The following is a 27,230-nucleotide window of genomic DNA, read 5'->3' as shown; positions in this document are numbered from 1 at the left end:
TTCCTTCAACATTGATGTGTCTTCTGTATCAATTCCCACCCCCCCCGAAAAGGTACATAGTGCATAGAAATAGTTGGGTTTTAGGAATTTGGAGAAGATTTGAATCTAAAAGTTTTTGTCAGCATCCCTGCCCCCTCCCCCACCCAATGCTGGGAGAATCCATAAGATTTTATCTAAATTTTAAAGTTAGAATTAGGCATGTCTGTAATCCCAGCAACTCCGGAAGCTGAGGTAGGAGGATCATGAGACCAGCCTCAGCAACTTAGTGAGGCCCCAAGCAATTTTGTGATGCACTGCCTCAAAAAATAAAAAGGGACGGGGATGTATCTCAGTGGTACAGCGCCCCTGGGTTCAATCCCCAGTACCCCTCCCCAAATAAATAAAATAAGGTGGATTTCACAGGCATTTTAGTGATAACATGAATCGTGTATTTGCAATGTTGTGGAAGGACTTTCTGACCTCTGATGTGCATTCCCTTCGGTAGTCATCCTGAGGATGGCAGACTTACTTTTCTTCTTGAAGCACCTTCAGGTTCACTGCACCACAATTTTTGTATGAATGTATTAAAAGTCAAACACTGTCACTTTATAACTTTTAATCAGTTTAAAGTGGATTGGTTTACTTGGCACCAATCCAAAGAGAAATCTAAATGTAATGCAAGTACTGGATTCTGACAGCAATGAATTATTTTCAAGAATCAAGAGTATTCACATCTGAGATCATTTTGAAAAGGCAAATTTGAAAAACCCTTAAGACCTGACAGATCCAAATGAATCCAAAGTTACACCCTTGGGCCTCAGAAACAGACCTAAGTGCAAACTCACCATTTTTCAGCATCATCAGAATACCTCATGTTGGAAAAAACAAAGAAATCAAACCCGTGCTCGAAAGGAGGTGGGCAAAGCAGACCTTTACTTCTGGCAGGGGGGCAGCTACAGAACCTGGTTAGCACGTGTGCTTGGGTGGGCAGGCCACCTGCTTTTATCTAGAACCTAACAGCAGCGCTGCCCTTCACTCTGATGGGAGGAGTTCCGAATGACCATCTACGGGATTAGCTAATTTTCCAATTAGGGCGGGCAAAAGGAAATTGCTGGAATTATAGGTGTGCAAATCCAAGACACAGGCAGAGAGCCTAGGCAACATATATTTCAGAAAAAGCAAGTGTAAAGCCCTAAACAGTCTCTTCTTAGAAACCAAAGAGGCATATATCTCCTTGACCCATAAGATTTTTCAAAAGTAATTCCCATCAGGAGAGAAACCACTTACCAGTTTGTTTAATAGAAAAAGTTTGGGGGCTAGGGTTGTGGCTCGGTGGTAGAGCGCTCGCCAAGTGTGGGTGAGGCACTGGGTTCAATCCTCAGCACCACATAAAAATAAATAAATAAAAATAAAGGCACTGTGTCTATTTACAACCAAAAAAAGGAAAGGAAAAAAAGAAAAAGTTTACCAGAGCCATCAACCAGGTATTGGAGGAGGAATTGCACCAATGTAGTTAACTTAGTTAACTGTGGGAAGCAGGAACCACTCCTTAGGGCTTGAGAAACAAAGAGATTGGGATTAATATAATTTGAAAATCTGAAAGAGGGTTCTGGTGGGAACTGAGCCAACTTCTGTGCAGGGAGATAGGGAGCCTGCCTCCTAGGGCCCATATCCCTCAGGGCAGTGTTGAGGCTAATTCTAGAAGCAAGGGGGAATATCTTGAACTGGAACTGCTGCAAATGGAATCATCCTCACTGGGTGGTACTGCTCAACAGAAGCAGAGAGGTACCTGTCCCTTTCCAGCTGCATCACAGGACTGGTCTCAATCACATTATGGGGGTTAAAGCTGAGACAATAATAACTAGCACTGCCCCTACAACATTGGCTCCACGATGGTGGGGCAGTAACTGGTTTGCAAGGCCTTAAATATCACAATCCTTTTTTTTTTTTTTTAATATTTATTTTTTTTAGTTTTCTTAGGTGGACACAATATCTTTATTCTTGTGTGGTGCTAAGGATCGAACCCAGTGTCTCACGCATGCGCGCTACCACTTGAGCCACATCCCCAACCCTAAATATCACAATCCTTTAGAGTTAACTGAAATCAACTACATACATCATTAGAAGTCTCCAAGAGACAGTCACCAATGGCAGCCACTAGGGAGTTCCTGAACATACTTTAAGGGGAATTTCAGATCCAGATAAACCGGTTGTTCAATTTAGGTTGTATGTATTTTTTTTGGGGGGGGGGTGCAGGGGATTGAACTCAGGGCCTTGTGTGAGGCAAGCACTCTACCAACTGAGCTATATCCCTAGCCCAGTTGTATGTATTTGTGTGTGTGATACTGGGGATTAAACCTAGGGTGTTCTATCACACAGCTACATCCACCCTCCTCCTTTTTTTTTTTTTTTTTTNNNCCTTTTTTTTTTTTTTTTTTTAATTTTGAGAGAGGGTCTTGCTAAACTGCTCAGGCTGACCTTGAATTTGGGAATCCTTCTGCCTTAGCCTCCCAAGTAGCTGGGATTACAAGAATGCACCACCATACCTGGCCCAATTTCAATTAAAAACAAAAAACGCTGGGTGCAGTGGTGCAGGCCTGTAATCCCAACACTAGGGAGGCTGAAGCAGGAAGGATCCCTGAGTTTCAGGAGGTCAAGGCCAGCCTGAAGCTGGCCTCTCAAACAACAACAAAAGCTTGGATAGATAAGACAAATTTCCTTTAAATTGCAAGTTCAAAGCCAGTCTCAGAAATTTTGCAAGGCCCTAAGGAGAAACTCTATCTCAAAAACCATAAAGGGCTGGAATGTGGCTCAGTGGTTAAGTGCCCCTGCTTCAATCCCCAGTACCCATCTTGAAAAAAAATATATATGTTATAGGATGTATATATATATATATATATATATATATATATATATACACACACACACACACACACACTCCCATACAGATATATATATTAGTATTATATATTACATACATATTAATATTATATATTAATCTCCTTGCTAAAACCAGACATGACCACTAATTTGAAGTTTGTGGGACATTTTGTAAGATGTCTGCATATTAGTGCGGAAATCAGTTAATGTGGCCATTTCAGCATGAATCCAGTTCATTTTGACGAACGCTTAAATGTTGTTTTACTTTTTACTATTTATTTATTTGTGTGTGTGTGTTACTGCATCACAAAGCTACAACCCCAGCCCTTTTTCAAATTTACTTTGAGACAGGGCCTAACAAAGTTTCTCAGGCAGGACTTGAACTTGCCATCCTCCTACCTTGGCCTCCCGAGTCCTGGGATTAGAAGTGGGCCAATGCTCCTGGCTGATGTTTTCTTGTAGAGAATAGAAAAAGAGAGATGTAAGGTGACTGACTGCACACATTTCTTGCATCTTTTCACTAAAGCTCTCAAAGCATTTTGTAGACTCAGTAAAATTCAAGTATCTCTATTGGCCACAAAGGTTAAAGTAGAATTCCAAAGTGGTATACCCTTGTGTACTTTTTGCTTCGGAAATCATGTGCTGTTCAATATCAGGAACCATTGGATTAGTAAGAGTAATTAAACACACAAAGCCTGTGCTTAACTTTGTAACCCCACCCTGTTCTCCTTAATCTTTACCAGGCTAGTAAAACTGAAAACACAAGTAGCAATTTCTCAGGTCCCCAGTCTATTTCAACATAACATGGAATTTCAAAGGGAGAGAAAAAATGACTTCAACTATCTAATTCCACTCAGACCGGCTGAGGCTTCCCCCGAGCCTTCCTGGACATCCTGCTGGAATCACAGCACCGAGTCCGGCCTGGAAGCTCGCACAGCAGAGGACAGACGTCTGGGCTCCCACCACACACCAGGTGACAGCGCGATCCCAGGACCCGGCCACAGCCGGCTGCACTGGGCCTGATCCTCACCTCTCCGCCTCTTCACCCGTAAGGACCACGTAACCTCCTGCGGTAACGACTTTTAAAATTAATTTCAAGTAGCCAAACAATAACAGACCCACAGGCTTCAAAAGATTTTACTCCACAATTGTTGGATGTTTTTTGAAAACTTGGGGGAGTGGAGGACAGGAGTGAACCACGCACATGCGCACACCCGCCTCGCCCGTCTGGAATTACGCAACCGGTCTCACCCGCGTTGCGGGCTTCCCTGTGTCACGTGACCGCTTCCTCCCAGGTACCTGCCCGCACCTTCCACTCTCCTTAGAGTTCAGACGGGTTCCAGCGGCAAATTTTTAAAAAAACAGCTGACTTAAATGAAGTTGTACCGCTTTTAGGAAATTCTTCTTTATTTTTTCTGTGTAGTAGAAGAGTCTTAGGCTGGCTATATCTTCCCTAAACTCTCTTAAAATCTTTTTTAAACTTAAGCATCCCCCCGCGTTTGGGATGGTTTCCTCCACCCGTGGGGTGGTTTGAACCATTCTTTACCTCTGGGCGGGGGGAGGCGACTAAAGGTGGCCAAGTAGGGGTGTCAGGCAGATGCGCGTGGTTCCCCGCCGAACTTCGGAGTTGCAGAACCCTGGCTGTATTGCTGGATGTGGCTAGTTGTGCAGGGCTCCTCAGATCTTGGGGCGCAGGGAGCGCTTGGGCGGTTCCAGCTCCCCCACTGCAGGGCCGGTGGTTGGTATGGCCCGGCCAAGTCACGCGCCCCGGGGTTCGGCGCCGGGGCTGCAGGAGCTGAGGGGTCTGCGGGTGAGTTTGGTGGCGCCGGACTCGGCCGACTCCCTCGAGGGCGGGGCTGGGGCTGACAGACCTCCTGTGGGGTCGGGTCGGAAGTGGCCCTTGTGGCGCTCTTGTGGGACGAGGCCCCTCAGCGACCACGACCTGAGCCTGTTAGTCGGGGGCGGGGCTGAGGCGTTGAGGTGCTAGGCTAGGGTCAGCTCCGGAGGAGCGGCCGGGCCCTGGGCTGGAGCAGGGATTTGGCTGACTCTGTGTTGGTCCGAGGTGGGCGAATGATTGGGGATTTAGGACTGAGTGGAAGGCATCGCCGAGACCCTGAGATATGGGGGGATGATGGGCATGTTCCCCAGGAAGGTGACCTGGGTTAATCCCCCACCACCACCAAGTCAGGACCCTTCATTTATTCTCATTGAGTGTTACCGTGAGACTGCGCTCTGACAGCCCCCCACTCAGGTTGGGTTTCCCTCTGGCTTGGGCCCTTTCTCCCAGGCTGGCATTCCTACAGAGCGGAGTCTTCTGGATCAGCTCAGCCTCTTCCTTTGAGAATTGAAGGCTTCTGTTATCCCCAGTTTGGTGGGTATTGACAGACTCATTCTTAGCTCAGGGATTGGCTTGTGGATGGAGGTTCAGGGTGCTCACTGGCAGCCTTGGGAGGCAGAGGGCAGAAGGTACTGATCCACCAGCCCTTTGGATACCTGGCACGATGTCTGTGCCCACGCTGGCAGGAGGAACTTTCTGTTACAGCATGGAAAGGCCACAGTCAGACTGGTGCTGGAGGTGTTAGATTGTCACCATTGTCATTAAGTAATTGAGCAATAGTGGTACATGACACTGTGTTTGCTCTTCTGTAGTGTCATATGTCAGGGAGCTCTGTAGAGGGAAATCCAGGTGAAGCCAATAGAAGTAGTAGGGCTGGGAGTGAGTCTGAGCTGGAAGGATTGCCCTGTGGATCTTTTCACTGTATACTTTTGGGATCCCAGTTCAGACCTAATGAGACTCCCCTATGGCCGACTAGTTCTAGGAGTTAGTTGTATGTTAAGATCCATTATAATACCTTATTTATCTACTTAGTTCTCTTTAACCCTCCACAGTCCTAGGTTAAGATCTCAAGAAGTAAGGATGCAGTAGACCAGGGCCAGAGCACACCATGTAATGGAAAGATGGTATGGGCATCATTGTTCAGGCCCAGGCTGGTGGCTCAGCCATTGTGGGTGGGCTTGTGGGCAGGCACATTCCTCTTTGAGGAATTGGAATACTTGCTGTAAGTATGATGATTGAAGAGACTTGTCAGGTGGCAGAGGATTTCTGCCTGTGCCTTGAGTTCTAGAAAGCTTGTTAGAAAGGAAGACTTGTTCAGCAAACATCTGGTAGATATAGAATTGAAGAATGACTAAAGAACCCATTTATTGCTGCTCAGAATTCAGATGCCACATATGATGTCAACCCCTAGAGGCCCCTGTTTCTCAGCTCTAGGGTGAGAAATTCCTCCAGGCTGGCAGGAGAAACTTTCTGTTACAGCATGGAAAGGCCACAGTCAGACTGGTGCTGGTGGTGTTAGATTGTCACCATTGTCATTAAGTAATTGAGCAATAGTGGTACATGACACTGTGTTTGCTCTTCTGTAGTGTCATATGTCAGGGAGCTCTGTAAAGGTGCTTAGAGAAGTAACATTTGATGTGATCTGACTGCTAAGGGTTAGAGTCCCAAGTAGTAGATCTTTGTGACTCCGGAGCAAAGTATCATGTAGTGTTCCTTACTGCCTTGCAGTCAGTGGCTGTCTGGGGCTGTGGCATTCATGATCAGTATGTTCAGAGCTCTTGTGGAAGGAATGCATTTTCATCGAAACAAAGCTAATAATAAGAGTAGTCCATGTTGATCCTGAATGCTGGGCAGTAGTAGCTTAGCAATATTGCCTCTGGTTTCCTCTTCCCATTTGGGAAGGGGGTGAGAGAAATGTCTAGGTTTGTGGTCTGAAGGGCTCAATTGGCATCATGTGTATGTTGCCAAAGTGACCTTAAAAATCAGTGGCTGGACTTTATATTTTAAAGATATTTTCTATTTTAAAATAGAATTATTTATAATAGGCCTGGGGCTGTAGCTCAGTGGCAGAGCGCTTGCCTAGCATGCGTCAGGCACTGGGTTCGATCCTCAGCACCACATAAAAATAAACAAATAAAGGCATTCTGTCCATCTGTAACTACAAAAATTTTTTTTAAAAAAAGATCATAATATAAATATTTATGTTTAAAGAAGTCCTTTTTCTTTTATTTCACTTCATATTATTTTTAGTAGAAATGAAGATTGAATTCAGGGGTGCTATACTTCTGATCTACACTCCCCAGCCCTTTTTTTTAATATATATATAATTTTTTTAGTTGTTAATGGGCCTTTATTTTATTCATTTATTATTTATATGCGGTGCTGAGATTTGAACCCAGTGCCTCACACATGCTAGACAAGCGCTCTACCACTGAGCCACACCCCAACCCTTTTTATTCTTTATTCTGAGACAGGGTCTCAATAAATTTTCCAGGCTAGCCTTGAATTTATGATTCTTCTGCTTTAATCTCCCGAGTTGCTGGGATTATAGGTGTGTGCCACTGTGCCCAGCTAAGGAGATCCTTTTTCAAATATTGCATTAGAGGTGTAAAACTTTAGCCAAAATTTTACCTTCAATGTCATTTGCTGTCAGCCACTGCTCAAAATATGAGAGGGCAAGCTGGGTACAGTGGCACCTTCCTGTCATCTGAGTGATTTAGGAGGCTGAGGCAAGAGGATTACAAGTTCAAGGTCAGTTTTAGCAACTTAGACCCTCAGCAACTTATGGAGACTCTGTCAATAATAAATAAATAAATCTCCCCTGGTTTCAATCCCCCCCAGTATCAAAACAAAATTTAAAAATCCCCCCAAAATGAGAGGGCTGCCAAACTATTCAGAACCTCAGGCATACTAGCTTTCTGTTGCTGTGACAAAATACCTGAGAAAATCAACAAGGAAAAATTTATGTTGGCTTATAGTTTCAGAGGTTTTAGCCTATTATCACTTGGTCCTTTTGTTTTGAGCCTGTGGCAAAGCAGCACATCATGGTGGGTATACCTGCTCTCACTTCATGGCAGCTGGGAAGCAAAGGGGGGGGGGGGACTGGGGTCCCAATGTCTTCTTTAAGGGCATGCCCTCAAAGACCTAATTTTCTAGTAGGCCCCACCTCTCAAGGGTTCTACCCCTCCTCACAGAACACATGGCCTATGGGAGACATTAAGATCTAAACCATAACAACAGGTGAATTTCCAAATTGTCTTTTGCAATGTCCTGATTTGAGGTTGACTCCAAGCTTCTTGAATGTTTTTTTCATGCTGTTTTTTTGTTTTTTTTTTTTCCCCCTTTTCTAGAAAGTATCAGGTCTTGGGATATGACTGACATTGCCATGGCTGACTCATGTGTACAGACTTGGCATTCTCTGTGTTTCTGCTAAGTATAAGGTTAGTATTGATGCTGGAAGAAACCTTATTTCTTTTCCCTTTATACCTCAAAGAAAGATGTGGACTCCTTTTCTTGGGTTATATCCCCGCCTTAACTTTGGTGCTGATTCCCCTTTTCCTTCCCAGCCATGTATTGTAACTGTGGTCACTTTGTCTCTTCCACAGTGGATTTTTATTTTTTGCAGCGTTGGGAATGGAATCCAAGGCTGCATGCATGTTAGGCACACACTCTACCACTGAGCCATACCCCTAGTCCCACAGTGAATTTTTTTTTTTTTTTTTTGGTGATGCTGCTGGGGACCACTGAGCTACATCACCAGCCCTTTTTTATTTTGAGACAGTGTCTCACTAAGTTGCTTGGGGCCTCTTAAATTGCTGAGGCTGGACTTGAATTTGCTGTCCTCCTGCTTCAGCCTCCTGAGCTGCTGGGATTACAGGTGTGTGCCACCACACCTGACCCCACAGTGAATTCTTAAGCTATTGTTGTCCTTGGCCCCATTGTTGTGAGTCCTGTTGACCCCTTGTTTCAATTCAGACCACTTGGTTCCTGTGCCAGTAGACTGTGGCCTTCCCCTAGTGTGCACTGGAGCCTCTCCTGTTTATGGATATCTCCATTTTCTCTGCTCACAGTTGTCATCTCTCCATGGACAACTCCTAAATAAATAATTTAATAATTTGGTGCTTCCTGTGTGTAGATGCTGGGGATATAGCAGTTAGCCAGACCAAGTCTCCACTTTTAGGGACCTTTCATTTTATGGGGGAGCATATTCAAACACTGTGGTTCCTGGTATGAGAAGTGCTAGGACTTAATGCAGGGGAAGAGGAATGATGGTATGAAGGTAGGTGGCTGCATGGGCTGGGTAGGGGGCCCCTGGGTGAGGACAGGCAGGTGGAGGCCCCATGGTGAGGAGTGACCCAGGCAGAGATCCTGGGGTGTTGGGGTCTACCCTCTGTGATAGTGCAGTTGGAATCTCTGTAGAACTCTCGGGCTTGTTAGCCAAGTGTCCTGTTGACTCCCAGACTCTGTGGCTCCTCTCCTACTGCCTGTTTTGTGTCTGCCACCACCATTCCCAGCATCACCTTCAGTGTAGGAGGATGCAGTAGCAACCTGTCAGCTGGGGAGTTGACCACAGGAACATCAGGCAAGTCACAGAGTTAGCAGGCATTCTAAAGACAAGGCTATGGGCATGGCTGCCAGCCAGGAGGCTGGCTCAGAGGCCATAGCAGGGACCCTGTCACCAGTTGTAGAGGATGCTGTCACCAGCTACCTCCCCTCCCTTCCCCTAGAGGACTGTTCATACCCAGCCACCTACAGTCTGAATCTCCCTACTTTACCCCCCTCATAGGCTCAACAACCCAGGTAAGCTAATGTGACTTGCCAAGCCTTGGTCATAACCACGCCCTGTCGGCCAGGGAATGAGGACATGGGGAGGGCCTCTTCCCTCCATCTGCCCCTCTTCCTCTTCTAGTCTTCCACATTACTTTCTTCAAGTCCCATGTCTCCCCACTAGCAGTCTGCTGGCCCTGCCTTGGAAATATTTACTGTCTGCTGCCCTCCTCCCTGTCCAGCCTTTGGCCAAAGCCCCATTGATTCTTCCTCAAGGCAGTGGGGCCCCTCAACTGGCTTCCTCCCTGCTCCTACATTTTCTTCTCCGCACACCATCCTAAGAGGGAGCCTTTCTAGCTGTAGTTCAGATCTTCCCATGCCTCTCATCAGAGCCCACCAGATCTCTTCCAGTCTGAAAATACATCCTGGGGCCTATTTCTAGGGCCTCGGGGCCTATTTCTAGGGCCTCGAGGCCTAGAAGCCTGAAGTCTGCTTCCTGTAGCCTTGGCCCTCAGCTCTTGCTCTTCTCCAGAGTCGCTCAGCCCGCAGGCACTGCCCCCCCATCTCTCCCTGGTGCCTTGTGGCGCTAGCCCCTCCCTGCACCCTGCTACATTTAGGGGTTGCACTGTGTCCTCTGTAGCCTTGTGTGTGTGGGAATGAGTAGTGTTCCCTGTGTCCCCCTTGGAGATGCGCTTCCCAGGGGCAGTCTCACAGCCCCCATCTCTTGCCTGGCCTGCTGGATCAAGAGCTTGTCCCCGGGTTCCTGGGGTGCTTTCTTTGTGTCGCTCCAGTGGTGTGACATCACAGGTGTTGCTGCATTGTATGTCACTCCGGGGTATGTATTTTTCCTGTGCAAGTGTTTACTCATGGTTTCCTCCTTTGACGTAGCTCCCCAGGGTGGGACCCTGTCTGTCTGTCTGTCGTGCTCTTGTCTTCTGTTCCTGAAGCAGCGTGGCACAAAGCAGGTGCTCAGCCTGTGCCAGCTGGGTGGTGACTTGCTTCTCCTGTGTGGAAATTCTGTCCTTGTGGTCCTGGTGTTCCGGACGCACTGGGGAGGTTGTGATATGAACAGGTGAAACCACCTGACAGTGTCTCTGCTCCCACAGGCTTCTGCCGATCTCTAAGGCACCATGAATGCCATCGTTGCCCTCTGTCACTTCTGTGAGCTCCATGGCCCCCGCACTCTGTTTTGCACGGAAGTTCTACACGCCCCTCTACCCCAGGGGGCTGCAAATGGGGACAGCCCAGGCCAAGGGGAACAAGCTGAGGAGGAAGAGGGCGGCATCCAGATGAGCAGCCGGGTCCGTGCCCACAGCCCAGCTGAGGGGGCCAGCGCGGAGTCCAGCAGCCCAGGGCCCAAAAAGTCAGACATGTGTGAGGCAAGTATCTTTGAGGGGATGTTTTGCTCTCTGCTGGAGATGGGAGGGAGGTACGGGAAGGAAAGGAGACCCAGAATCTGGAGAGCACGGGTGAGGCCTCGAGGGGACAGGCCAGCCTCAGGGGTGTTCTCATTACCTCTCTGATGCATGAACTCTCTGAGGCCCTAGGCTCTTTCCCTTCATACCAGCTTTGGCTTTTTTTTTTTTTTTTTTTTTTAATATTTATTTTTTAGTTTTCAGCGGACACAACATCTTTGTTTGTATGTGGTGCTGAGGATCGAACCCGGGCCGCACGCATGCCAGGCGAGCGCGCTACCGCTTGAGCCACATCCCCAACCCCCAGCTTTGGCTTTTTAACCCACACTGTCAGCAGGCAGTTGTCCCCCAGCTTAGCCTTTGCCTTTGTGTTCATACACTGCAGCTAGGTTTGTGCTAGGTTTGGATCTCCTCAGCCCAGCAGCCTTGGGGGTTTCCCGCTCTCAGGTTCCTGGCACTCCTTACTGTGTCACTGTATGAGCTCTGGAGTGAAGTTGAAGTTCTCTCAATGGGCCACATGGGAGGAGCTGGGCCAGCCCTGAAATTAGGTGGGGGTTGGACCTGCACTACAGTGGGAACAGGGATCCAGCCTGTTTGATTCTCCTGAGAAGCAGATGATCTGGAATTTCTGGAAACACCTGTGAGGGACCCAAAAGGGAGCAGACTAGGGAGAACCTTCTGAGAGGAGTGTCGGATGGTTGCCAGGTCATTGGAGAGACCTTGAGCATTGGTTACTGTGGCCTTGGAGCCCTGAATCTCTGAGAAGGGCTTGCCTCAGAGTCCTCATGTGCACAGGGCTGGGGTGCATAGCCTCAGAACCACTCCCTGCAGCAGGTGATCTGAATGGTACTTTTGCAAGCTGCTGCATTAACTCTGAAGTCCTGCCTCTGCCCCATCACTGTTGGGCCCCTTGCCTGTGGCTGAGGCCCCTGACAAGTATTTGTTCAGGACCAAGGACAAAAGCCTGGTAGAGGGACTGGTGGCAACACCTGAGAAAGTGGTATAGTTCTAGACCCTTGGTATCTTTGTTTCTTTTTTTTCTCATGGTGCTGGGCATCACACATGCTACGCAAGTGCTCAAACCCCTGGCTCTGGACCTTTGGAGCAGCTTCTTTGCATCTCAGCCTCAGTTTTTTTTTCTTTAAAATGGGGCTTCTTACTATAATCACCTCATGGGGTTGCTCTGTGGATGAGATAAAGCATGCAAAGCTCTTTTCATAGTAACTGCTCCATGAATAATCAGTAAATACATTATTACTAGCCCCTGGCAACCCGTGGAGCCCTGGATCCAGGCCATCCTCCTTAGAATACTTTTAAATGTTCAGATAAGAATAGATCTAGGAACTGGTTATTTTATGCATGTATGTATTGTATTGGGGATTGAACCCAGGAGCATTCTACCACACCTCCCCTTTATTTATTTATTTATTTATTTATTTATTTTATTTTGAGACAGGGCTGAGGCTGATCTTGAACTCACCATCCTCCTGCCTCAGCCTCCTGAGTAGCTGTGATTACAGGTGTGTTCCACCATGCCTGGCTAGAGCCAGTTATCTTTCTACAAAAATAGATCATGCTTTCTAAATCTACGTATGAATAAGACAGTTTGTTGCCCACTTCTAATAGGTTTTCTTTTTCTTTTTTTGGATAGGGTTGCCGGTCACTTGCTGCTGGGCACCCAGGCTATATCAGCCATGATAAAGAGACCTCCATTAAGTACGTTAGTCACCAACACCCAAACCACCCCCAGCTCTTCAGCATTGTCCGCCAGGCCTGTGTGCGGAGCCTGAGCTGTGAGGTAAGCTCCGAGCAGACATGGGGTTGTGGAGAAACTCACACCTACATGGGATCACTGCCAGTTTGGGATTGGGAGATGGAAGGTGGTGTTCTTTGCTTTTCTGTGCTGATAGAAAGTATGGCTACGTTGGTTGCCTGGAACACCCAGAATATGTCCTGGTGGACTCTCCAGCCCCACCCCACCATTCTGGGGTTGGAACCCAGGCCCTCATGCATGCCTGTGCTTTAACACTGAGCTACATTGAGCCTCTTGGACTCCAGTTTCTAAATGGGTGCTGGCTTTTTACTTTAAGGTCTAAAATCATATTGGGACATATTCCTAAGATACAAATGATTTCTAGGACCTATACTTCACTGTATCAGATGTCACCGTTTTTTACCATCTCAGTTAACACTCTACATTTCAGGGATCATCCAGTGCTACTTAGAACCTCCTCTTGGGTCCTAAGTATGGCTCCTGCTGTCTAGCTTGAGTCTTAGCTTCTATGTTTTTAATCTGTCACAAAGAACTCATGATCCAGATACTAACCTTTCCTGGTGCTGTGTCCACTCCGTCAGACCCTCTGAGCCCTGTTGATTCTCACTGTTCTTGTATACCTGCCTGCAGCTGTTCCCCTCTTTTAATTCCATGCTGCACATCGGTCAGTAGGCAGACAGGTCGTGTGCTTGAATTATATGTAAAGTAAGAATAAGTGTGTCATGCAGAAGGGACTGGAGGACTCGGAGAATTGAGGGTGCAGATTTAACTGTATGGACTGCAGTTTTGACCTGCCAACTCTTCAGTCTACTCCTGATGAGCAGTGGCAGGGGTAGAAGGAATATTGGTACAGGAGTTACATATTTCAAGGGGAAAACAGTAATGAACCTAGGCACCTTGGCACTCCATGGTCACCAGTGTTACCTCCAGAAAGTTTGTGGGACCTGGGGTGTGGCTCAGTGATAGAGCATGTGCTTAGTCCCCCACACCAAAAAAGAAAAAGTAAGTTTGCACACAAGAGTAGGTGACTGCTGGGCTTTCCATTCTCTGTCTGCTCCCGCTTTGCTGTTACTGGCTAACTTATGCCAAAAGAAGGGTCTAAGGAGGGGCTGGGGGCGTAGCTTAATGCACTTGTCTAGCACGTGGGCAGCCTGGGTTCGACCTGTAGCACCAGAAAACAAACCAGAACAAAAGCAGAGATCTGAGGAGGCGGCTTTGACCTGGTGTTCCTAGAGCAAGCTGGGGACATCCCTCCAGTTGCTGTGGTTTCTTCCAGGTATGCCCTGGCCGAGAAGGTCCCATTTTCTTTGGGGACGAGCAGCATGGTTTTGTCTTCAGCCACACCTTCTTCATTAAGGACAGCCTGGCCAGGGGCTTCCAGCGCTGGTACAGCATCATCGCCATCATGATGGACCGGATTTACCTCATCAACTCCTGGCCCTTCCTGCTGGGGAAGATCCGTGGGATCATTGATGAGCTCCAGGGCAAGGCTCTCAAGGTGTGTTTGAGAGGGAAGGGGAGGGGATGGCACTGCTGGAGTCTTTTTGCGCTGCTGTGGTCGCTGAGAGCCCAGGCAGGCCCCTTGGCCTGCTCCACTGCATACCCAAGTGTGGTCTCTTGGCTTCTGAGTCGGGCATGTGTGTACCTCCTGGCCCTCCCACCTGCTTTTCTGGCCCCTCCTACTCTGCTGTCCTGCGTCTCCTTGGTTCTGGCTTCCTCCCTGTTGTCTCTGCCTCCTCTCCCCAACACATCGGAGACTATGCCTTCGTCCTATCACGTACCCCCGGGAGCCAGTGGAGAAAGGATGGAGGAATTCTGTGCCAGCCCCTGTCCTCTAGAGGTGCAGCCATTCTGTGTCAGAATGTCAGGCTGCTGACGTATCCTAGGCTCCGTGTCAGGAGAGCAGAGTGGGACAGTCTGGGGGGAACACCTGTGGTGGCTGTTGCGAATGAGCAGGTTCTGGCTGTTGACTGGTTATGAAAGAGGCTGCCCTGTCCCTTCACATTCCAGGTGTTTGAGGCGGAGCAGTTTGGATGCCCGCAGCGAGCCCAGAGGATGAACACAGCATTTACACCCTTCCTGCACCAGCGGAACGGCAATGCTGCCCGCTCGCTGACTTCCTTGACCAGCGATGACAACCTGTGGGCCTGTCTTCACACGTCCTTTGCCTGGTAATGTAGAGTCGAGGGGTTTTGGCAGCTCTTAGAATAGGAGAAGTTACCATATTTAGATGATCTGTGGTTGGGGAGAGCGATCCTGGCTGGGTTGCACAGCAGCCTTCAGGTAGAGTTGGGTCCTGTGTGCGTAGGACTGTGGAACCCTTGTTCTCTGGGCATCTCCCCACTAGTGTGTGGAAAACACATTTAGGTGGACCTCACTTTCCAATAAAACAAAGAAATATTTCTATAAAAAAGTTAGTGATCCCCTCCCTTTAAAAAAAAGTGTATGCCTGCAATCCCAGCAACTCAGGAGGCTGAGGCAGGAGGACACAGGTACTAGACCAGCCTCGGCAACTTAGCAAGGCCCTAAGCAATTTAGCCAGATCCTGTCTCAAAATAAAAGACTGGGGGTGTAGTTCAGTGGTAAAAGCCCCTGGGTTCAATCCTCAGTACCAAAGAGTAAAAACAAAAACCTAAAGCAACTTTTATCTTATGTAGCTCCTGTGGGTTAAGAAGTTAGGAGTTGCTGGGGTTGTGGCTCAGTGGTAGAGCGCTTGCCTAGCATGTGAGGCCCTGGGTTCCATCCCAGCACTACATAAAACTAAATAAACAAAGGTATTATGTCTGTCTACAACTAAAAATATTTATTTAAAAAAAAAAGTAGTAGTTAGAAGTAACTTAGCTGGGTGCTTCTGGCCCAGGTCGTCTTGGCTGGAGCTGCAGTCAGCTGAGGGGCCACTGGAGGCCCTGGAGGGGCCACTTCCAAAGTGTCCCTGAAGGGGCAGTGAGTGTGTGCTGGCTCTGGGAAGGGGCCTCGGATTCTCTCCATGTGGATATGCCGCTGGCATCCCCAGAGTGACTGGAACGGGATGGTGGGGTATGCCTGGGCTTGGCGGGTACACACTGCCCCTTCTGGCACTGTTAGAAGTATGCCCTGTCATTAAACCCTGACCAGGCAAGGTGAGGGATTAACGTCTAGCTCTCGAATGGAGGCGTGTCAGTGAGTTTTGTGGACATATAGTTTTGTGGAACCAGACTGTTCCCTGGCCACAGGTTGTATCTGTTCCTTCCACTGCAGAATATACTCACTCCTTGTAAAGACACCCCATCGGTACTTATTTCTGTTCAGGGTCAGTTTGAAGCTCTGAATCGAGGATCCTTGTGTAAATTTGTGCTGGTGTGGATGAGGCTTCTGGGGTGCGGCTTCCAAGGTCCTGTAAACTAAAGGGGAAAAGTATCTGTCCACCCACCTGACATACAGTCCTTCTTGTATTTAAGAAAAAAATTGGCAAGTGAAAATTAATATATTTGTGGCCTACATTATGTTTTGATATAGGGTCATGTGTCACATAAAGACATTTCAGTCAGTAGTGGACATAAAATAGTGCTCCTGTAGATTGTCGCCTGATGACATCATAGCTGTCTCAGTTTGCACAGGCACACTTTATGGTGTTCATATAAGGATGAGATCACTGAGCGATGCACACTGCCCTGTTGTTAAGTGATGAATCTCTGTCGTATGATGGCTAAATCACACTTGAGACATGTATTTCCTTTTTGTTTGTGGTGCGAACACTTAGACTCTATTCTTTTAGCTTCCTCTTATATTTTAAAAAATCAGTTTTTATTAAAGAGATTTTATACAGATGCAAAGTAAAAGAAATAATGCAGTGAACCTGTCCCCTCGGCTATTGACTTTGACAGTCATCAGCATTTCCTTCTCTCCCCTCATTTTTTTTTTTCATATTGTCTTTTTTTTTTTTTTGGTGGTGCTGGGGATTGAACCCAGGCCCTTGTGCATGTGAGGCAAGCACTTTACCCACTGAGCTATGTCCCCAGCCCTCATATTATCTTTTAAACCAAAAAAAGTTATGTCATTTCAACTATAAATATAACCACAATACCAATACCCTGTCCAACAACATTGACTCGTTTCTTGGTATCATCCAGTGTATCACCCAGGTTCAGTGTTCCCTTGTGTCTCAGAGGTGACTTTTGAGTCAGGATCTAAACAAAGGGTTCCTCTGACCAGTACCCACCCCCATTTTCCCCATGCCCTTAATTGATTAATTATATTTGAGGTAGTGGGGATTGAATCTCACTCTACCACTGAGCTCTATCCGGCTCTTTATTTTGAGACAGGGTCTCGGTAAGGTGTTGAGGTTGGCCTGGAAAAAATGTTTTTTTTGTACCAGGGATTGAACCCAGGGACGCATGACCACTGAGCCACATCTCCAGCCCCCACCTTTTTTTTTTTTTTGAATATTTTATCTAGAGACAGGTCTCAGTTGCTTAGTCCTCACTAAGTTGCTGAAGCTAGCTTTGGGCTTGCGATCCTCCTGCCTCAGCCTCCCAAGCTGCTGGGATCCTAGGCGCCCATGACACCTGGCTCCCATGCCCTTTGGACCTCAGCCGGTCATGTCCAGGAGCATAGCCTGCGTCCTGGACAGGGTCTGGCATGTCCTTGCAGTAGCGTCCAGCAGGATTTTTCTCATTTTTTTGGACCCAGGGGTCTCCCTTTGTTGCCCAGGCTAGTCTCCAGTCCCGGGCTCAAGTGACCCTCCACCGAGTCTCGAGTGTGGGCCTACAGCGTGAACCACCACACCAGGCTAGCCTTTCTTTTAGTCCCATATTTTCTGTGAACAGGTAGTTGGATCAAGGGGCTCAATGAACTTTGGTCCCAGTGTTTCCTTCAACAAGAGTACATCATAGCTGGCGCTGTGTTCTCCAGGCTTCTGAAAGCATGTGGCAGCCGGCTGACTGAGAAGCTCCTGGAGGGTGCACCAACAGAGGACACCTTGGTTCAGATGGAGAAGCTTGCCGGTGAGGCTGGGTGCTGGTGAGGCTGGGTGCTGCTGCGTGGGCCCGTTGCTGATGGTGGCTGTGGGGGCCGCTGGCTCCTGGCCGTCTGGTGGGAGGAGCTGGTGAAAGGAGGCCTGGCTCTGAGGAGGCCAGATGTTGATCTTGGTGTTTTGGTTGTGATTTTCTGTCGCCTTTTCCTTGATGGTGTCTTGAAAGACTCTGTTTCCCAGGCAGGTTAAAAGTCCACAGGGAGGGCTGCCTGTAGAGAGCTACTGACTGGCTGCTCTCCTCCCGCTGTTTATGACAGCCAGGTCCTTGGCCTGGTAGACAGTGTCTTATTCCCTGCTCAGAACCAAGTGTTGTTCCAGTTGGACCCATGTTTCCCCAGCCTCCCAGGTGTCTGGCCTTCCCCAGGTTAATGATTGGACCCTCCACGTGTGGGGCTCAGGGTCCTGTGTATCTGACTTCCTGGGGACCCGTGTGTGCCCCAGCTTGGGATCACAGGTCTGGATCCTGGCTGAGTTTCCTGTCAGGACTGGTTTGATTTCTGGTGGTCTGGGTCCACCATTCTCACAGCCATGGGCGGGAGAGTGGACTGTGATGTGTGTCGCACGTGGTTTGTTACTGTTGATGCTTCCTGTGCTTCAGGTTACAAACAATAAGCTTTCTGAATTGCTGGAGCTCTTGGGAGGTTTCCCCAGTAGTCACGCACTTGACCTGCACGATAACTCTCCCAAGTGGAAAGGTTCAGGAGTTAGGTCTCCACGAGAGCAGAAGAGGCTCAGAAAAGATGGAACCTCGCAGTGTGGCCTTTACAGCCCCGTAGATCACTTGGTCCTAGAACTGTTTGTTACTGCTGTGGATCAAAGACTCGCAGGCTGGTGCATACCAGAAGGCTTGTCGCTGGCACAGAGAAAACAGGTCTACTGAATCTCTTAGGAGAGCCTGACAGCCATGCAGGGCTCTGTGTCATGGTTAGGGTCACACAGGAACTGGGCACACTTAGGAGTCAGCCCTGGCTTCAAATCCTGGTTCTGCTCCTCCTGTGCACTCTTCCCTTTGAGTCTCACTGTGATCGACCCATAGATGTGATTGTGCGGGCTCCCTGCAGATTGGCTGAAAGGCCATTTCTGTCATATCTGTGAGGCAGGGATGGGACTGGTTGGGAAGACTGAGCATAATGTGCGGAGCTGGCAGAGGGTCTGCTCAGGGACCAGCCCTCAGCGCTTCCATCATTGGTTGCATTTTTCCTACCAGTGGGGAGCAGCTCAGGGCCTTTCAGTAAGTGCTTCTGAAACTCGGTGTGACCCTGGGCCAGGTGGGCTGTGGCCGAGTCCTTCCTGCCCTCCCGTCCAGTAGCCATACGATGGCTGGTGGAGTGGCCAGGAGACGCTTGGACTGCAGTGGTCACGGAGCGAGGCAGTGTGTCTCATGAGTGTCCTTGCCGTCTGTCGTGCAGACTTAGAAGAGGAGTCGGAAGGCTGGGACAACTCTGGGGCCGAGGAGGAGGAGAAAGGCCCTGTGCTGCCAGAGGGCACCGAGGGCCGGGAGCTAGCCAAGTGCCCCACCGGTGCCTCCTCACTCTCAGACTGCGGGAACTGGCAGTCCCGAAAGCTGTCAGTGTTCAAGTCTCTTCGGCACATGAGACAGGTAAGCAGCAGATGTTCGAGCTCCAGTCGGAAACTCAGGAGAAGAGCCCAGCCTTGTCTGTCCAGCACACTCTGTCCTCTGGGCCTGGCTTTCCTGCTCAGCAGGGGTGATCAGGAGCCTTCTTGGTGGGTGACTGAGGGCCCAGTGGGCATTGGGATGTACTAGCCACAGGACCAGTGCTCACCTTTCCGGGTGGTTGGCTCCCTGTGGTTCTCTGATCTTGTCATTCTAGAATCTTGTAAAGAGATGACTAGCACGATTATTGGTTTACATGAAGCCTAGACTCTTTGTAGCTTGAAAATGATGGTCATTCTTAGAAAAAAATTGGAACTAACATAAATATACAGCTATGATACTTATGGTGTGTCCAAACAATAGCATGTTGTGAAGTCCAGAAGGCAACTTGTATGTCACGCTTAAGACAAAACAGTGACACACTAGATTAACTCTTAAATTGGGTCAGATGGGAGGAGAATATTGTTTAGTGAGGAGGGTAGGTTGTCACCTTTTTATGTTTTTCTGTATTTTTATAATGATCATTGATCTTATCAGAAGAGAAATCTTTCTGTTTTGGAAAATGGAATAAAAAGAGTGGTTTAATGGCAGATGCCCCCTGGGGCTCCTGTTTAAAAAATGCCCATCTGTCTCTTTCCCCCACCCCCACCCTGTGTTTGGCAGGAGTTGATTGTTTACTTGGATAAGGGAAGGAATCTTGGATCCCACTGGAGGTGGGAGTACTCGAGGCTACAGGGGTTGGTAAAGTGTGGTGTCATAGACGCTTTTTTTGTTTTGTTTCATTTTGTTTTTTGTTTCAAAGTCGTGTTTGTCTTCTCAGAAGCCATAAGACAATTGATCTCCTCTAAAATGTCCGTATTATGGGAGTTGATAAAAGTGGGGTGGGAGAGGGGTTGTTTTGGATTAAAAAATAAAGACAGGACAACCAAAAGCAATCTTGATCCTCTGTTGGCGTCTAGATGAAAAGAATCGCAGCTGTAAAGAATATGGTCGGACAGAGGCTGTAGCTCAGGGTAAAGTGCTTGCCTCGCCTATGTGAGGCACTGGGTTCTATCCTCGGCACCTCATAAAAATAAATAAAGATACTGTGTGTTCATCTACAACTAAATAAATATTAAAAAAAAAAAAAAAGAATATGGTTAGGAGGCTGATCTCATGTGGTGGCTGACCATTGGGTGCTCCTGGTTGTAGTGTGATCTGGCTTGTGGAGGTGAAGCCCTGGGTCTTCCTGGGTGCCAATGTGTTGTGGTGCTTGTGACCTATTTCCAAGTGGCTCAGCAAAGTATGCTTATAGAGGGAAGGAAACTGTTGTAAAAAGTTCATACCTTTTTGCTTCAAATGTTTAAAAATAAAATTGAGAGAAATATCTTAAGGTGCAAGAGCTTTGGAATCTTGCTTTTAGGTGCAAATGTGGGACTTCCCCATCCCTCATCCCTTAGGTCACCCAGCCTCCTTGAGAAGGGAAGTGGCTGTCTCTCCCCTCCCCCACATCCTCTTTTGCTATACAGAGAAAGTTTGTAAACAAATGAAGAAAGTAATTCTCATCAGAAGGAGAGAGAAGTTCCTTCTGTTCATGTGGGGAGAGCACTGCATGATGTGTTTCAGGTCCTGGGTGCCCCCTATTTCCGCATGTTGGCCTGGCACGTCCTCATGGGGAACCAGGTGATCTGGAAAAGCAGAGACGTGGACTTGGTCCAGTCAGCGTTCCAAGTACTTCGGGTAAGAACATCTTTTTTTCTTTTACATGATGGGTGTATTGGCCTTGGGTGTGACTTCAGGTGTCACCATCACCATAAACGTTGCTCAGCGTAAAGCCTTGGGAATCGTTCATACTTCAATCTAAGACCAGTGCTTTCTGTTTACTATTAAAGATGGCAGGTATTGACATTTTTATTTCCAGTGGAAGGAGTCTGGGCTATCCTGACAGAGTGGTAGTTATCTCCTCTACCTCTCCCAACCCCTGACCCCTCGGAGAAGCAATGGGGGTTAGCACCGTGCTGCCACCATGCCACCTCTGCAGAGGTGTTCACGAGCCGAGCAGGTTGGGTGTGCACACAGGTGCATCCTTGGACAGTGTGCATGCCTACTGACCACCTGAGCTGTGGGTGCAGAAGTGAATATGACCCTGTCTCAAAAAGGAGTGGGGAGAGACACACACCCCAGAAGGTACAGTGTCCTAGGCATTCACACCACAGAGCAAGGAGCTGCATAAGTCAGAGTGTGGCGATGGCCAGGATAGGGGTTAGGAGCCTTTGGGAGATACCCTGTGGCCTGAGGGCCTCAGGGGCACTCTGGGTAGTGGAGCTTTGGCTGCAGAGGGCTTGTGGGGTTTGAATAGTGAAGACAGGAGGGCGAAGGGGACCCTGGGCCTGTGGGTTCTGAGTCACGCTGTCTCCACAGACCATGCTGCCCGTGGGCTGTGTCCGCATCATCCCGTACAGCAGCCAATACGAGGAAGCCTACCGGTGCAACTTCCTGGGGCTCAGCCCACATGTCCAGATCCCTGCCCATGTTCTGGCTTCAGGTACAGGGGCCACCTGGGGGTATGCCCTTCCCCCAGCTGCTTCCATACCTCAGTCTAGAGGTACAACTGAATCTCAGACATGTGTTTGAGGATATCCCCTACTTTCTTCAGAGGCAGGAGGACCCATATGTAAGACCAGCTTTCCCAGTGACCATGAACTTCTGTTTTCTGTCTTTAAAGTCATTGAAGGTGGGCCTGATGACTAGTGGTGGGGCGGCTCTCCTAGGTTATGGTTCTCATTGGAAGCAGGTCCCAGGCCTGGGGGTGGAGGGTTGGTGTCTACCCAGGACGGCAGAGCCAGGAATCCAGGGTAGTCATCCTGAAGAGTTGGTGCCCACGGGATCCTGGGACCTTCTGGGGGCTCAATCTTGCCTCTCTGTCTCCATGCTGCCATGCTTCCTTGTCCTCTCCAGTGGTGTCCCCCCTGCTGAAGTCCTTTGTGCCCTTCATAGTGCACCTGGGCTCCCTGGTTTCCCCACCCTCATTGACGAGCAGAGAGCCAGGAAACTGTTTGTCCTTGGCTGGGGGATGTGCAGGAGTCAGCTTGGGGCAGATCTTGGCCTTGTGGACAAGTCAGGGACTTCTCAGCATGTCTGAGAGGCAGTTACTGTACTCCCAGGCTGAATGGAGGATGCCTGGCATTTGCTCCATAGCCCCAAGCCAACCCGAGTCCTGAGGTCCCAGGGGGCAGTACAGGAGTCACCTTCAGATATGAGCTTGAAATTCTCCACAACCATTAACTGTGACCTTGGGCCAGTGTCTGAACCTCTGATTCAGTTTCCCTTGCAGTGGAGTAATACTGGAGCCACCTCATAGAACTCCTCAGGATGAAGTGAATCAATGAGTGCAATTTATGATTATGTAATGTAAAAACGATAATCAGTTTAAACAAGGCAGAAGTTGACCTTAACTCTGTTCACAAGAGGTTTTATTGGCCTGCACTCTCCTCCTGGCCCTGCATTGGGGTGGAGCTGATGTGGAGTGGCGGGAGGGGTGGGCCTGCCAGGGAGAGACTGCAGCGCTTCCCAGGAAGTGTGTTTTGCCTTGCCACAGAGTTCGTGGTCATCGTGGAGGTGCACACAGCCACGCGTTCCATGCTCCACCCAGTAGGGTGTGAGGACGACCAGTCCCTCAGCAAGTACGAGTTCGTGGTGACCAGTGGGAGCCCCGTGGCTGCCGACCGAGGTGGGTGCTGCTGCTGGGCTGCTTCCGTCGGGGGTGGCTGCAGCCTGCCTCTCATGGCAGTGCTGATGCCCTCTGTGCCCCGCCCACAGTCGGCCCCACCATCCTGAACAAGATTGAAGCAGCTCTGACCAACCAGAACCTGTCTGTGGACGTGGTGGACCAGTGCCTCGTCTGCCTCAAGGAGGAATGGATGAAGTAAGCGCTGGCCGTGGCCACGATCGCCCTCAAGGCTCCTGACCACGGGCGGGGGGGGGTGGCGGTGAACTCTGCTGAGGAAAAGTAGGTGCTGTTTCCAAAAGGAGGCCAGGCTGTGGCCGCTGAGGAGCCGCCTAGAGTAGAGGGTAGTGCAGCGTCCAGACTCAGCCCTGCCTCTCTCAAGCTCCGCGGCCTTGCAGGCAGTGCCCCAGTGTCTCCTGCCCCGGGTCCACTTCTCTGTGAGGTAGGAGTGGGGTGGCTCCTGTCTCCCAAGAGCTGTTGAGACCTAAGGAGGGATGCCGAGTATGCAGAAGAGACTCATAACTGAAGTTCTCTTATTCTGCTACTTAATTCTTAAAATCTGACAGTCAGGTGTGTGTGTGTGTGTGTGTGTGTGTGTGTGTGTGTGTGTGTGTGTTTTTGCAGTGCTGGGGATGAAACTTGGGGCCTCCTACATGCTAGGCAGGTGCTCTGCCACTAAGCTACATCTACCCTACCTAGCCTGTTCCCCTTTTAAAAAAAGAAAGAAAGTAAGTAAGTTACTGTGTTTCCTCTTGCCTTGACTTTTTGGGGGGTTACCAGAGATTGAACTCAGGGGCTGTATTGTATTTTGTTTAGAGACAGGGTCTTACTCAGTCCTCTTGCCCCAGCCTCCCAAGCCCCTGGGATCACCGACGAGGCTGGTGATTGCCACGCTGCTGAGGCTGGCCTCGAGATCCCGGCTCTGGCAGTCCTCCTGCCTTGGTCTCCTGAGTGGCTCCAGGAGCGCACCACTGCCTGGCTTCCTCGCTGCTCCCTGGGTCTGGGACCCCAGGGCACAGGTGCCTGCTGCAGCCTGCTGAGTTGGCTCCTCCAAGCGTGGGAGCCCAGCTGGGCCGTAGGGTTCTTGTTGGTCCTGCAGCCGTTCAGGCCCCACGAACAGAGCACCGATTCTTGAGCTGTGAGTCTGAGTGTCTGCTTTTTGTTTTCTGTAGCAAAGTTAAGGTCCTCTTTAAATTCACCAAGGTGGACAGTCGCCCCAAGGAGGACACACAGAAGCTCCTGAGTGTCCTTGGTGCCTCCGAGGAAGACAATGTCAAGCTGCTGAAGTTCTGGATGACAGGCTTGAGCAAGACATACAAGTCACACCTCATGTCCACAGTCCGCAGCCCCACGGCCTCGGAGTCCCGTAACTGACCTCGTGGGAGTGGGTCTCCATGTGCTCCTTCTGGAATATGGTGGTGCCTGTGCGTGGATCGACCTCCAGCTCTCGAGAGGAGGGACTGCGCTGAGTTTCTAGATGCTGTGGTGGAGCGTGGGGAATGCGGGGCCCTGCCCTCTGTCTGGGCCCCTCCCACAGCTGTCGTCTCCCCTGAAGAAGGCAGTGGAGACGTGTGGACCGCTGGCCTTCTATACTGTGCGCCCACAAGGGACGCTGTCAGGAGGACTCGCTCCTCGTGCCTCTGGATGATGGAGGTCTCAGGCTGGCAGGAGGAACTTGGTGGGCCGGGCCAGCTCTGGCAATCAGCTGCCATAGGTGTCCTCCCTGGGGTCAGCAGCGCACCTTTCCATCTTGACATGCGGCAGCCGTCCCTGGGACCTGTGTGTGAGCCGTGTTCTGCTCCATTTGGGAACAGTCTGCGGTCAGTTTGAGCCAGAGCCCTGGACACGCTTTAGGAGTGGAGGACACCTTCCTCATCTCTGATCCGCTGGGGTTCGTGTTCTGGGGTTGTCCCTGCTCCTCTATGGGCTCGTTTTCCCCTGCGGCCGCCTGTGGGGATGACTGTCCAGACGTGAGGCTCTATGAAGTGTCTCATCGCAGTCGACTGGCCCAGCCCACTGGGATGGTGAGACCCGCCTCGGCTTTATTCTGCTTCACTTTCCCTTGTCACTGCTTTCAACTCGTGCACGTGGCTGCACGTGACGGTTTCCGGAGTCTACGGCAGCTTCATGTCCCACCGTAGTGTTTTCAGGGGATCCGTAGGTTGGAAGGACTTTATGGCAGTTTTCCTGATCTGTTTATAATGTTTTGTGTTCATTTAATTTATATTTAACTTGAAGACTTAAGTTTATTGGACTAGGTCTCTGCATGAGGCCACAACATTGAAACACAATAAATAATGTATTTTTGTAAACTGTTGCCTACATGGTTTTATTGGTAAAATAACAGCTGATATTCACTTGTGCTCAGCACAGGCAGTACTGTAGTGTGCCCCGGATGAGACAAGAGCTAGGACGTGGGAGGTTAGGCAGCTCTGTGCTGTGACCATAACAGTGTTCTCACGAAGACTCAGGTGGCTACAGTGGGGTAATGCTAGGGGACCACCATTGTATCTGTTGACCAGCATTGACTAAAGTGTTGCTGCATGACATGTGACCATGTCACGGTTCAGGTGACACCCACGAGTGGTCAGTTTTTGGGCCTGTGAAGGTCTAAGCTTCAGTGATCTTGGTCAGTCTTCTCAGGTTAGTTGTGGAGCTGAGGAGGAGGAAGGTCATGGAGTGTCGACGTCGTGTGCACCTAGCATTTTCTCCAACTTTGGGAAACGGCTCAGCCTCGAGAATGTTGGCAGGCGTCTCCATTTGAGAGGAGGCACGGGATGGAACAGAGCTGCCTGACGGCGGCAGCCCTGCACACTGAGGTCCACTTGGAGCACCTTGGAATGGGAGGCCCCTCTGGCCTGGGTGGCTCAAGGTGATGCAGGGAGAGGTGACTGCCCGCTCTTCTTGCATCTCTGGGTGTGAATTTCTCTCTTTTTACGGTGTCCTTGGGAACAGTAACCTTTGTTCAAACGACGTCTGTGTCAATTTTCTGCCAGTCTCGTGGCTGAGTCCATCTGGCTCAGTAGGAACTGGACATAAATGAGCTTTACATCAATCTCACAGGAGGGAAGGAGGGGTGTAAATTTCCAATATGCTAAAACTTAACTGCAGGAGTGGGCACAGAGGAGGCCCGTGCCACACGCCTGTAATCCCAGCAACCCAGGTTCGAGCCAGGCTGGACAATACAGCAAGACCCTGCATCAAAATAAAAAATAAAAGGGGCTGAGGGTGTAGCAGTGGTAAGAGCACCCCTGGGTTCAAGCCCGAGTACGGAAAAAAACCCCAACAGTCCAGGCCTTGAGCCTTCCCTTGGGTTCCCGTTATTATGTATGAGATACCAACCCTCCATTCCCTAGCCACCTTGGAGATCCCAAGAACAGGCGATCTGATTCACAGTCCTGAGTGATCACTGCTGCTGTTTGACTATGTGGTTTGACCCCTCTGAAACCCATGTTGAAACTGGATTGTCATTGTGGTGATGTTAGCAGGCAGGGTTTGCTGCAGTTTGGGTCACGAATGTCCCCCCAAGGTCCGTGTGTTCAAGACTTGGTCCCGATGGTGTGATGTTGGGAGATGGTAAAACCTTTAAGAGGTGGGGTCTCGGGGATGTCATTAGGTCATGGGTGGGGGGGCATGTCCTTGAAGGGGATCATGGGGCCCAGCCTCCTCCTCGCTCCTTTTGCTCCCTGGGCAAGATGAGCAGTTTTGTTCCACCACACACGTGATGTGCTGCCTTGCCACAGTTCAAAACAGGGCAACCGATCATGAACTGGAACCTCCCAAACTGTGAATCATAATAAACCTTTTCTACCTGTTGATTATCTCAGGCATTTTATTATAGTAACAGAAAGCTGACTAATAGAAATGGATGAGGTCACTGGGTGGCTGACAGGGATGCATGCCTTTCTGGAAGCAGTGAGAGTTCTTAGGAAGCAAATCATTACAAAAGCAGGTTTGGCTTCCTCAGCCTCTTGCTTCTTCCTCCACATCTCCATCATGTCATGAGGAAGTATGAAAGCCTGGACTTGAGCCATGCTCCTGGACTTCCCAGCCTCTGGAATGGTGAGCTCTAAATAAGCAAATTAAGTAAATAAAATAAAAACCCTTTTCCCATAAATCTGTCTCAGTCTCAGTATTCTCCTATAGCTAGAGAACATGGTCTAATAAAATCACTCAAGCATCTTTCCTGAATATATCCATTCGTGATTCTTCAGATTCTATGCCAAGGAGTAAGTCTCAATGACAA

The 27,230-nt window shown here is 49.3% G+C and overlaps 1 protein-coding gene across 4 annotated transcripts; it reads left to right on the top strand.

Annotated features, from left to right (window-relative positions):
- Positions 1–4,521: 4,521 nt before the first annotated feature.
- On the top strand, positions 4,522–25,296 carry Flcn (folliculin). Of its 4 annotated transcripts, none has more exons than XM_048796060.1 (13): positions 4,539–4,669; positions 8,047–8,136; positions 10,570–10,842; positions 12,530–12,676; positions 13,929–14,150; positions 14,663–14,823; positions 17,543–17,634; positions 19,073–19,263; positions 20,884–20,997; positions 21,679–21,802; positions 22,856–22,987; positions 23,077–23,182; positions 24,188–24,371. In XM_048796060.1, the coding sequence occupies exons 3-13, from the start codon at positions 10,594–10,596 to the stop codon at positions 24,225–24,227; spliced, it is 1,578 nt and encodes a 525-aa protein (XP_048652017.1). In that variant the 5' UTR covers positions 4,539–4,669; positions 8,047–8,136; positions 10,570–10,593; the 3' UTR covers positions 24,228–24,371. The 4 variants fall into 4 exon arrangements, with proteins under 4 accessions (XP_015358943.1, XP_048652017.1, XP_015358942.1 ...); XM_015503456.2 differs by having other exon boundaries at positions 4,540–4,669; positions 24,157–25,296; XM_015503457.2 differs by lacking the exon at positions 8,047–8,136 and having other exon boundaries at positions 4,522–4,669; positions 24,157–25,296.
- Positions 25,297–27,230: the final 1,934 nt, after the last annotated feature.

This window comes from Marmota marmota, unplaced genomic scaffold (genome assembly GCF_001458135.2).
Source record: "Marmota marmota marmota unplaced genomic scaffold, marMar, whole genome shotgun sequence".
NCBI lineage: Eukaryota > Metazoa > Chordata > Mammalia > Rodentia > Sciuridae > Marmota > Marmota marmota.
Note: the sequence above shows the minus strand (reverse complement) of the source record. Positions and strands in the feature narration are given on the sequence as shown.